General features: G+C 50.2%; 1 protein-coding gene across 1 annotated transcript in view; it reads right to left on the reverse strand.

Moving 5' to 3' along the window:
* LOC311235488 (uncharacterized protein) overlaps positions 1–3,382 on the reverse strand; it is a gene marked incomplete at both ends in the record, with an annotated part of 12,923 nt that extends 9,541 nt beyond the window's left edge. The window contains one exon of the mRNA XM_084322956.1: positions 3,337–3,382. Within this exon, the coding sequence (XP_084179082.1) occupies positions 3,337–3,382 (46 nt within the window). The remainder of the gene's footprint in view (positions 1–3,336) is intronic.
* Between the last annotated feature and the right edge of the window lie 9,204 nt (positions 3,383–12,586).

Here is a 12,586-nt window from a genome sequence, read left to right on the forward strand (position 1 = left end):
CATTTACGATTTATCCATAGCGCTTTACAACTTATGCCTCACATTCACTCGTTCATTCACACAGACGGTGGAGGAGACCATGCAAGGTGCCAACCTGCTCATCGGGAGCAGTTAGGGGTTAAGTGTCTTGTAAAATGGGATTTTTTTGGGGATTTACACCGCCATTGCCTTTGTTGTTGCGCCGAATCTCCGGTGGCCAGTTTTGGCAAAAAGTGTTGTTAAACCCTTCTTTCAGGCCGGGGTTTAAATCAATCAGTGACTGGCGATCATATTTTGTTGATGCCAGCGTCGTTTCTATAAAAAAAAGTACTAAAAATAATAGGGATGCACCGAATATTCGGCCACCGAAAATTATCGGCCGAAAATGGTTAAAAAGGCACTTTCGGCCGAAAGGGTTTTAGCACTGAAAATATATCACAGAATGTCAAAGAACAGGGTTACGTAACGTCCGTAACCTAAAGTGTTGTTGTGATGACGTAATCAAAATGTGCAACGTGTAACGTGAGCAGCTTGGCAGCTCTTCCTGCGTTCTGCAGCCTGTGATAATTAACTCCTCTTGGGAGTCGCACTGTTTCTATGTAAACTCTGCGAGCAACGCATCCAATAAATGTGTCTTTAACATGCTTTATATCCTCGCCATTACTATATGCCCGTCGTGGTTAAAACCTTTTGAACTAACGTTAGCGTTAACACAATCGCGGCCACTGGGATGAGTCTAATTAATCTCAAGAGGACCGGGAAATGTAAACAGACGTGGGGCTGTTTGTAGAGCTAAATCTATACTTTATAGTATTGATATCTGTCCATTCTCATTGTCAATTGAATCCATAAACCGTCCCTTCAAAATGGCTTAAAGAAAAAAAAATGTCATCAATACGTTCTCATTTTATAGCGCCGTGAATATAAGCCTTATACGGGATTTGGTCTAGTATATTTTCTGGAAGGCTAGATATAGGGCTAATAGCTGCTAACGTTATATCCAATGGCATTTCCGTTTTACAGATGCTACAGAAATAACTCAGACTGCATATGATCGGCACGATCCTCAAGCATGTATGCATGAAAGGGGGGGGACGGACATCGTTTCTGATTATTGATTACCAATAACCGCGTTAGCCTCATAGGCCGAACGCCTGGTTGAGTATCATAATAATGCCCGATTGGGCTGTACTTTACGTGAAAAAGATCTTACCGTGGTCCGGTGGGATCCCCCCGAGCATTTCCCCGTTATCGATCGCCATCTGGTAGATCGATATGTCCATTGGCTGATGATACATCCCCTTATTGCATGGTGAAATCTGCGATGCAAAACATAATCCAAGGTACAGGCTACACATCCAGAATCCAGCTACTGGAAACTCCAAAAAAATTCCAAAAAAAGAATGCTCCCTTCAGCCACAGTGCACACTGCATTATCGCGATAGCGCCCCTGTCATGTACAAAGGTCTAAGGACCACACAGAATAATAACTGGAGCTGGCTACACATGAGCAAAAGCAGCCTCTCTCAGTAAATGCTTTCAAAACAGTCCCGGGCAGGTAGGTAATAATAAACACAAGACGTTGTTCCAAAAATAGTAAATTATATTTATTATGCAGGGTAGGGATTTAAACCTCCACTGATATTTAAATAGACAACAAAGGGAAAAAACAACCCACAAACAATTAACAAACAGGGAGAGGGATAAAGGGAGAACACACAAGGTAAGTATAATACAAAGAAAACTAGATAAGCGCCCACAGACACTCACCAACCAGCCAGAGGTTGGTACTGGGAAAACCCCCAGCAAAGGTACCAAAGGTACAATTCCACACTCAGTGGAATTAGGCCTAAAGCCAACAAGAGAATACTTACTCCAATGGAGGAGTGGCGCAGAGGCCAACAATATCTATATACATATACCAGTACTTTAGTCCACCCGAAGCAGTAGATAAGCACAGTATCAATTCCACCACAGTGGCAAACAATGGCAACCTCACTCTACTCTGGTCGCGTGTTGCTTTCTAACAGCGGAGGAGTGCAAGAATGTGACAATTTGACCATGTGACCGCGGCAACGCGGGAGAGCGGCAGTGCGGAAATAGGCTGTCTATTGCCATTCTCTAAGACAAACGCTAACCTTAACCAGCTCCTTAACAGCGCCTAAACTTAACCGTTCTAACCTTAACCAACTCCGAAACAATGCCTAACCTTAACCTTAACCTTAACCATGCCTAACCTTAACCTTAACCATAGAAAGAATATTGCCATTCTCTAAGACAAACTCTAACCTTAACCAGCTCCTTAACAGCGCCTAAACTTAACCGTTCTAACCTTAACCAACTCCGAAACAATGCTTAACCTTAACCTTAACCATGCCTAACCTTAACCGGCGAAAGAATACACGTTAAAAAAAAAATTGATGGGATTCGAACTTGTCAACAACGGACCGCAGGACCGCTGCGCTGCCAGGTGAGCTGAGCTTCGAATGAAAATCATGGCGGATTAGGGCGGTTACATAATGCCGCAAGCTCTGCCGCTCCGCTCTGCTCTGCGGTTGCCGCGCCTGCCGCGGGGCGTGTCGCAGCCAATCAGGGAAAACGCGGAAGCAACGGCAGCACTGCTCCGCTGTTATTAAGCAATAGGCACTCTGGTCACTGGCAATTGACAGAATGAGGCGCCCAGACGTGTGTGTGCTGTCAGGTATTTGGCTACCCATCCCTCTTGAGGTGATTGCCATCAGCTGTCATTCATTAGGTAATCAGCACTCTTCAGTGTAGCACCTGAAGGGCAGCACCTGACAGGGAGAGAAAAGAGACAGCATTAGCTCTCATGTTCACACACACACACATCACATACAAAACACAACACATTAAATATACTAACCTGATGTTCAGAAGGTGTCATAAATACAGTAATAATGGTAATGACCAACCCACGTACCCAGGTACGTCACACCTCCCCCCATAAGAGCGAACCTGTAGGGTTAGCAAAACATTATTACTTATTACCCAACATCCGATCAGTACCACACACCAGGGAAAACAGAAACAACAACCTCTACTTTGACAGGCCGCTCCACCGATACCGTCCTGTCAACAGGAGACAACAAACTGGAAACCTAGGACACACTGGGAAAAAAATAAAGCACAAAAAAAATCATCTCATCGCGCTCAACAGGACAGCACACAGGGAAACAAATCAGCACATTGCCCTGGCACCATCACAGCGCCCATCTCCTTTCAAAATGGCGTCACAAAAATAACATGGTCAGGATCCAAAATGGTGGCAGTAAAAATAACATGATCAGGATCCAAAATGGAGTCACTCAAATTAGACTCACATTACTACCAGCATACCTGGCCGCTGCCACTCGTGCCAACCAGCCTGGTAGGGAGGAATCATTGGGGTGATTATTAATCAACTCACAACACAAGTCAGTCAACGGAGCGTCTTCAACCTCCACTACAGGGATCACACTCTCCCCAGCGATATCGTTCCCCATGATAAAATCAACCCCCACACCTTTTGGTTTCTGGGCTGACCCTCTTTTCTCCTGTCGCTTCCTCAGCGTATGACATCTTTTTACCACATGGCCCGTTTTTTTTACAATAATTACACACCACCGGTCTCTTAGACGGCGGTGAGCGTGGCTGGAACGCTGACTCACGAGGAGTGAATGAGCCACCTTCACCACATACATTAGGACGTACAGAAACACGTTTGCGTGACCATTCAAACTCATCTGCCGAAATCGCAGCCTGTCGGAGTGTTGACACCCCCTGCCCATGTAAATAGAGCACAGCTTCGACTGGCAGGGTGGCTTTGAACTGCTCCACAAGTACCAATTCACTCAATGATGCAAAGTCTTTTACCTCACACGCAGAACACCACCGATCAAAATTAAGTCTCTCCTCCCGGGAGAACTCAACATGGGTTTGGGAAGGAGACTTACGGCGGTTGCGAAAATGCTGCCTGTATGCTTCTGGTACCTCTTCGTACACGCGCAAGACAGCACTTTTCACTTCCTCATACACCACGCTGTCTTCATTTGATAATGACCCGCACGCCACCTGAGCCCCACCAGTGAGTCTGTATTTCAATAAAGTCGCCCACTGGTCCTTTGGCCAATGCAAAGCCCACGCCATCTGCTCAAAAGCAGAGAAAAATGATTCCACCTCAGACTCCTGAAAGGGGGGAACCAAGGATATATGCTGGCTAATATCAAAGGGTGCCTGGGGGTCGGAAAGTACTGGAGAGGAAATGGTGCTACGTTTAGCGTCACCACATTCCAACTCCAGTTTCCTCATCGCCAATTGAAATTCCCTATCAGCCACCTCCTTCCTCTCCAGCCTGTCTCCCTCCTCCTTTCTTTCCAGCCTGTCTCTCTCCTCCTTGTCTCTCACCTCCTTCCTCTCTCCTCTGTCTCTTTCCCTCTCCTCCATCTGGAGACGGAATAAACGCAGCTTAAAGCGTGCGCCCAATTTACCAGAAGAAGCAGTAGAACCATGGTCTGAACCTAGTGCAGAGTCAACACTCTCAGGATCTGACACACCACCATCCTGATCACAAACCTCCATAGCTCTACTCATGAAAAATCTATACTCTGCACTCTGCACTCTGTACTCTGCACTCTGTACTCTGCACTCTGCACTCTGTACTCTGCACTCTGTACTCTGCACTCTGCACTCTGTACTCTGCACTCTGCACTCTGCACTCTGTAGTCTGTACTCTGCACTCTGCACTCTGTACTCTGCACTCTGAATACAGTTTATGAAAGAAAGTATACTGCCGTAGCAACACACAATACTACCCACAATACTACAACAAATCAGACTTCAATAAGCCCCACAAAATAGCCACTCACCTATAGTACTCAATAATGTCCCTGTGCAACACTCAACAGCCACATTATGCAGTATGACAACCTGACCAATTCGATTTAATATCCACATCTAACATTCATGAAAACAATAAATGTCGGCTCTAACCACCTAACTAGGATCACACTGGGTAACACTAACTACCCCGTCTAAACTACTTCCCTAGCGGAATGAGGACTACACATATCTTCAGTCGCTTACCGATTTCATTGCGCGCGCCACCGGAATAGACGACGCGTGCCCCCCTCCCCCTAACCAAGCAGGTGATCCACCCTTTACCTATGTGGAAAAAAATAGAATGGTTAAGAGCATAACTTACAACAATGGTTTACAACAGTCAAGTGTGCAGCACGAAAAACCTACCTGACACGCTCCAATCGACAAGTCCACATGTCACATAACAACAAGGAACTATACAATTGTGCAAACTAACGAGCCCCCATGTTAAGAGGATCTGGCCGGTATTGCACCTTCTCGAATTCAAAGAATAGGGTAAATCTGCAGTGCCGCTCGGCGACCTTAAATAGGTTATTAATATGGAATAAAAGCAATAACAACTTGCCACGGATATATCCGTGCTTCTGTCCACAACGGGTGGAATCGAAACACGGAGATCTCCGTGCTTGGGCGGGATAGTGTTAAGCTAGCTAACAATGCTTCCATTCCTCTTTGACCCGTCTCTCGTAAGCTACGTCATCCCCCGCTAAGAGTCACGGGAGATGTAGTAAATACAACAGTCCTGTGTGTGTGTCTTTATGCAGATCTTTATGCAGTTTTAAAGCACCTTGGCTTTGTTCTGAATGCACTTTGTTATAGTTATCCTACAGAGAAAAGAAAATGCACTTGACTTTAATGCACATTTTGTTGTATGCAAAGAGAAAATGTTTAAATTCTACAATCTTTCAGCAGTCAGTCTGGAATTAATGTATGCATTCAAAAGTGCTGAATAAATGTTTTATGGGCCCATAATAGTGATTATTAATATTATTTAAGTAAAGTTTTGCCATAATCATGTCTTTTGCCATAATCAGGTAGCTAAACAAATATATACATTATATATATATATTTATATTAATCATTTTCGGCCTTTCAGCATTCGGTTTTCGGCCAACTGTTTCCTATTTTCGGTATCGGTGTCGGCCAAGAATTTCCCATTCGGTGCATTCTTCAAAATAAACACAATAACAAAAATAGCACACAATCGCTGCTGAGCTAACCCGACGGCGACTAGTGTTGACCGCGCTACAGGTGTATCTCTCTCTCGCCCCTCCCGTACCTACCCCTTGACCCCGAGTACGGTGGCCTGTACACTCTGTTGTATAACGCACATACATTAACATAACACCACAGTCATCGGTAGTAAATCAATGAAATTTTGGGGCGTGGAAGGTAGGCATACCCTCTCGCCTCAGGAGTGGAGTTGCGTATCTCATCACTCCGTTGACTTTGACTCTCTTTGTCCCTTGCTCGAGGAGGGCTATAGCGTAAATGTCTTCCTTGGAACGAATGTCTTTCTTTTCGTTCTTAAAGGGCATTGTCTCTAGTGTCCATAGCCTCTCGACATGCTGTAGGAGGGTGGTGTCTTCTTCTGTCACTCTGGAGTGGAGGCAGTTAGTGGCTGCTGTTCGGTTAAGAGACTTAGCGAGGGGGCCTTGTAATGTCCATCCTAGGCGGGTCTCGACTGCTGCAGGACAGCCTCTGGGCCCTGTGTGGACCCGGTCTATCGGGACTATGAGGTCTGCATGGTCGGAGCCTATCAGCAGGGTCGGGGTGGCACCGTCTATGAGCGGGATGAGCGGGACGAGCACTTCGGCTGCTCGGACCTTTCCGTCGGCACCGGTGATCACTTTGCTTACGCGGCCAGCCGGCCACATAGCTCGGGGTAGTGACTGGTCGATAATCATGACGACTGTTCCTTCTGTCAAATTGTCTCTCTCTTTCACCCATTTCTGGCGGGTCTGTAGAGACGGTAGATAGTGGAGTAGGAAGCTGTTCCAAAACTTGTCAGCCAATACTTGACTGTACCTCCACATTCTTCGGCCGTTCGCTTCTTCAGGCCTGTACATTGTCTGTGGTAGCGCGGGGTCCAGCCGCCCCATCAAGAGTGTGTTGGGGGTGACTGGGTCGACATCTGCTACATCACTTGAGACGTAACCGAGGGGCTTTGAGTTCAATACTCCCTCGATCTCCGTGAGGACTGTCATTAGGACTTCTTCCGCCACGGTCTGGGCCCCAAGCACGGCGTACAGGGCTATCTTTATTGAACGTACTTCTCGTTCCCAAGTTCCACCGAAGTGAGGTGCGTTCGGGGGATTAAACTGGAAGTCAATCTGGGATGGAGCGAGGTGGGTCTTAAGTTCTGGGCCCATAGCTTGGAAGCTCTCTCTCAGCTCTCTTTCTCCGCCTTTGCAGTTTGTCCCGTGATCAGACAACAATATAGACGGTTTACCTTTCCGCGATGTGAATCTTCGGAAGGCCATAAGGAATGAGTCTGTGCTCATGGTTGGAAGGAGTTCTATATGCATCGCTCGGGTGGTCATGCATTTGAATACAATACCCCACCGCTTCTCGGTTCCTCTTCCTTTCTTTATATACAGCGGGCCGAAACAGTCCATACCGGTGGAGTGAAAAGGCTTGTCGCCGAGTCGGAGGCGACAGGGAGGTAGGTCAGCCATCCGGGGTATACTGGGCTGCGCTCGCCACTTACGACAGTCTAGACAGGTTCGCTGGAAGCGCCGCACTGCTTCTCTCCCTTGCAGTATCCAATAACGACGTCTGATCTCCGCGAAGACTCTCTCTGCCCCGGCGTGATGCACATCCTCGTCGTATTTCTTTATGATCAGCTCTGTGACCTTGTGTCGGCTGTTTAAGACTATCGGGTACTTGACGTCATCCGGTAAGTCTGGAGCTCTCCGCAGACGACCACCCACTCTGATGAGACCATGGGCGTCGCTCTCGGGGGCTAGGTGGAGCAGTCTGCTGTCTGATGGGACGGGCTTTGCTCCCTGTAGACAGTCTAGCTCATCGGGGAACGAGTCTCTCTGGGCTCGTTGTAGTAGAAGAAGTTCTGCTTCTTCGTAGTCAGCTGCAGTAATGTCAGTAGTGAGCTGAACCTCTGGGTGGTGCCACAGGAATGTCTTTAGCTGCGCACTCTCTAGGGTGAGGCAATCGTCTATGTCGGGGTCTGTGGAGACGAGTGTGTTCAATCCACAGAACATAGATTTCTTGTTTTCTGCCTCCTCTTTACTCGCTTCCCGTGGGGTGGGTGTAGGCCACTCTTCTTTCGGGAGCTTGAGGAACTCTGGCCCGTCACTGTATAGGTTGTGACGGGTGAGGTCATCCAGGGACATTCCCCGGGTGATGACGTCAGCTGGGTTGTGTTTTGTGTCCACATACCTCCAGCTTGCTACTTCTGTTAAATCTTGAATCTCTGTGACTCTGACTCCCACGAAGACCTTGTATCTGCACGAATCAGACCGGATCCATGTGAGTACTGTCGTGGAGTCTGACCACAAGATTGTTCTTTGCACCGGAATGGTGAGTTCACGTTGTATTAACGTGGCGAGTTGCGCTCCTGCTAGGGCTGCGCAGAGCTCTAGACGCGGGATAGATTGTTGCTTTCGTGGGGCTATTCTTGAGCGGGCCAGGATGAAAGCAGTATGTATTTCTCCTCCCTCCTCTCGGGCACGCAAGTAGGCCACCGAACCGTAGGCTACTTCGGAGGCGTCGCTGAAGACGTGCAGGTCCATCTGGCACGTCTCCGGCCTCACTGTGGGTGGGAAGTAGCTGCGGCGTATGTTGACACCTGGGAGTGAGCTGAGTTCCGTCTCCCACTCTCTCCATGTGGATGCAAGGTGTTCGGGTATGGGGTCGTCCCAGCCCTGGTCCTTGTCCCATAACGCTCTTGCAATCATCTTTGCCCTGGTGGTGTAAGGTAGAATACATCCCAACGGGTCATATTGTCTGGCGAGTGTTCTGTATACACTCCGTCTGGTGGTCGGTAGTGCAATCAACCTTCCCTGCTCCTTGGTCAGGGGTGTGTGTTTATAATGGAGCGAGTCTGTTTTGAAGCGCCAGACTAGTCCTAATGTCATTTCTTGGGCTTCTCCTGGGATGGTCGCCATCCAGGTCTCGCTGCTTGCTGCCTTGTCCTCGGGGGAGAGGCTGCGCAATACTTGCGGGTCGCTGCTGGCCCACTGCCTGAGATCAAAGCCGCCTTTGATCAGGGAGGCGCGGAGCTTGAGTAGAAGGGCCTCGGCTTCTTCTGGCGTCGAGACGCTTTGCAGACAGTTGTCCACGTAGAAACTATTTCCTACACTTTGTCGGACCTCTTCATCAGCTGCTGGGTCCTCTGCGACGTGTTTTTGCAGTGCAAACGTAGCACAGCATGGGCTGCATGTTGTTCCGAAAGGGAGGACTTCCCATTGATAGATGGCTGGTTGCTCATCCCCGATCCTCTCTCTCCATAGGAACCGCAGCAGGGGCTTGTCCTCTGGGGGGAGGCTGCGCAATACTGGGGGGTCGGTCCTGGCTGGCCCGCTGCCGGAGATCAAAGCCGCCTTTGATCAGGGAGGCGCGGAGCAGCGCACGACGTCGCCAGTCAGTTTTCTTTATGTGTCCCGCTGTGATTCGCTTGTTAATCTCAGCGCGGTACACAGTCTCCTGAGCGGGGTCTCTGGCTAGGCGCCGCTCTGTGTTCAATAGATACCGCTCCGTCGCTTCTTTTGGGGCGTGGAAGGTAGGCATACCCTCTCGCCTCAGGAGTGGAGTTGCGTATCTCATCACTCCGTTGACTTTGACTCTCTTTGTCCCTTGCTCGAGGAGGGCTATAGCATAAATGTCTTCCTTGGAACGAATGTCTTTCTTTTCGTTCTTAAAGGGCATTGTCTCTAGTGTCCATAGCCTCTCGACATGCTGTAGGAGGGTGGTGTCTTCTTCTGTCACTCTGGAGTGGAGGCAGTTAGTGGCTGCTGTTCGGTTAAGAGACTTAGCGAGGGGGCCTTGTAATGTCCATCCTAGGCGGGTCTCGACTGCTGCAGGACAGCCTCTGGGCCCTGTGTGGACCCGGTCTATCGGGACTATGAGGTCTGCATGGTCGGAGCCTATCAGCAGGGTCGGGGTGGCACCGTCTATGAGCGGGATAGGTAGTTGACGCAGGTGCACATATTTATCCATCAGCTTGGCGATGGGGTAGGTGTACTGCGACAGGCCTATTTCTTGGCTGGTGAAAGCATTAGTAATCCTATACCGTCTCTCTGGCTGCCCGCTTGCTGCGATAGTGAAGGAGACATTCTCGCCCTTTATCGTCTTTAGATCTCTTCTTATTGTCCGAATCGTCATCTGGTTTTCGCTCCCCCGCAGCCCCAGCTGGGCCGCAGCGGACGCGAGGAGAAGGGTCTTCTCTGACCCGTCGTCAAGGACGGCGTAAGTGTCCATGACCTTGTCTTGGTAACTCAGTGTTACGCGGACCACCTTTAAGAGCACCCGGGCGCCCCCGCTGCTGGCGGGGTCAATGTACATAACACTTGCCTTTGTGCTGCTTGAGGGTGCAGGCTTTCTTCTGTTACTGTCGTGTAGGACATCTAGGTGGGCTCCGTCACACCGACTACACCTCTTCTTTAAGCGGCAATCGGCTGCCATGTGACTGCGCGCACATCGGTAACAGCGTCGGTTGGACTTTATCCATTGACTCACCTTGTCGGCGGTCATCTTCTTGAACGTGTCACATTGTGACAACCAGTGTTCCTTTTCGCAGTACGGGCACACCATCTTCCACTTCTCTTTCATCGAGGGGGTACTGTGGTTCTTGCTGCTCGGTACTGATTCTGATTGGTGCATGACGGTCACCAATCTTCGGCCATCGTTTGCTCTCCTAGGTCCCTCTCTGGAGCTTGGGGTGCTCCGCATGAACGTATCCAACCGTAGGCTGTTGACTTCTCTCGCCAGGAAGTCGGCTAGGTCTAGGAGGGATGGCTCGGGACCGTTAGGATCACGGTGGTCTCTTTGCCGCCTGAAGCGCTCTTGTCGGGCGGGCGGAAGCTTCTCTAAAATCCTCTCGACATTAGAGTTTGCGTACAGTTCGTGCATACCCTTTTCTCTTTGCGCCCCCAGCATCCCTACCAGGGATTGTACCTTGATAGACAGGTCATCTAGTGAGCGATTGTCTGTGGCTGGGGGTAGGCGGTCAATATGCCTTATCTCTTGTATTACGTAGTCCCATATGCGTCCATATCTTTGGTCGAGTGCTGCTAGAGCCGCTGTGTATGGGGTAGTAGAGGTGGCATAGGCCAGCGCTATATTGTGCGCTCGGGGCACCTTGAGGTGCTTCAGTAGGATAGCATACTTGTACGGTTCATCAGCTACATCGGACATCATTGTCTCTAAGCACATTCGTAGCTCCGTGTACTGTGCTCTGTTCTCGTGGGTGAAGTCCGGAAATGTCGGTGTGCCAATGTATGATGCCATGGATGGCTGGCACATCGGTGAGCGTTGGAAGAGAGGCCTCCTAGGCGAGTCTCCTCTTACGCCTCTTGGTGGGCTGGTACCTGCTGGGTACCATGGCCCGCGTATCCAGGTGCTATTCCTCGGGGCTGGTCGTGCGTCAAGCTCACCCGTGAATTGAGTCGGGGGTCTGTAGCGCAGAGCCGCGGGGGTAGAGCCTGGGCTGTACTGGACCTCCTGGTCCTGTGGAGTACTGTGCTGCTGTCGGGCTTGACTCTCCTCCTCTCCCTCTTCTTCTTCCTCTGGCAGGTCCTCTAGATCCTGTAGTCGTCTATTTAGCCTCTCCGCGGTGTAGACCGTTTCTTCCTTGTAGCTGGTCCTCGCGTGGACCGGTCGGGGAAGGAGTTCGGAGGGGGGTATAGGCTCTCTCTGGTGGTCGGGCTCAGGGTCGCTTGATCGGGTAGGGGAGGGTGCCCTTGACCCTTGTCTTGACGAGGCCCTGGAACCCCGTGCGGAGGGAGGGGGTGTTGCCCTGGCGATCAGCTGCTCCATTATCTGCGCTTGTAATCGGTCGCGCTCGGCTTCGCGCTTGGTGAGAGCGAGGTCGCGCTCTGCTTCTCTTTGGGCACCGGCAGCGGCGCGCTGGGCTTCGGCGGCGGCGCGCTCTGCTTCGGCCCGGTCTCTTACCATATTCTCTTCCGTCTGAAGGCGTCTAATCTCTAGACGTATACGATCTTCGTCGCTCCGTTGCTGCGCTTGAAGGCGTTCTCTTTCCATGGAAGAATGTTTGCGCTCACTAAGCGTCTGTGCTTGGAGTCGATCGCGCTCTGTTGAGGCTGCTAGGCTGGCGAGGAATGCCTGTGCCAGCATCTTGTCCGCCTCGCTGGGGGAAGACGCTGGTTGAGGTGATCCGCTCCTGGCAGTACTCGTTGGAGATCTGTTCTCCTGTGGCGAGTCCTGGAGATCCATCTCCGGGGTGCTCTCCTCTTCTTGTAGCGGGTAGAGTTCCATCCCTGGAGAGCTGTCTTTATCCTGGAGCTCTCCGGGGACTACTTCTTCGGTCTTGGCGGGGGGTAAAGTCGTGTCAGGTCCCTCCTGGTCCCTACCGTGAGCTTGGTCAGTTACGTTAGAACCCACTAGGGCCTCTATTGGCGGGGTAGCCTGGGCGATAGGGTCGGACATAATTTTACTATCTACTTTTTCCGCGTTTACCGTCTGTAGAAGGCTAGGTAGTATATTGGCAACGTAATCCTCTAAGTACTGAGGTGTCTGCCGTCTACGCTGC

This window comes from Notolepis coatsorum (assembly GCF_963971535.1).
Source record: "Notolepis coatsorum genome assembly, chromosome: 10".
Lineage (NCBI taxonomy): Eukaryota > Metazoa > Chordata > Actinopteri > Aulopiformes > Paralepididae > Notolepis > Notolepis coatsorum.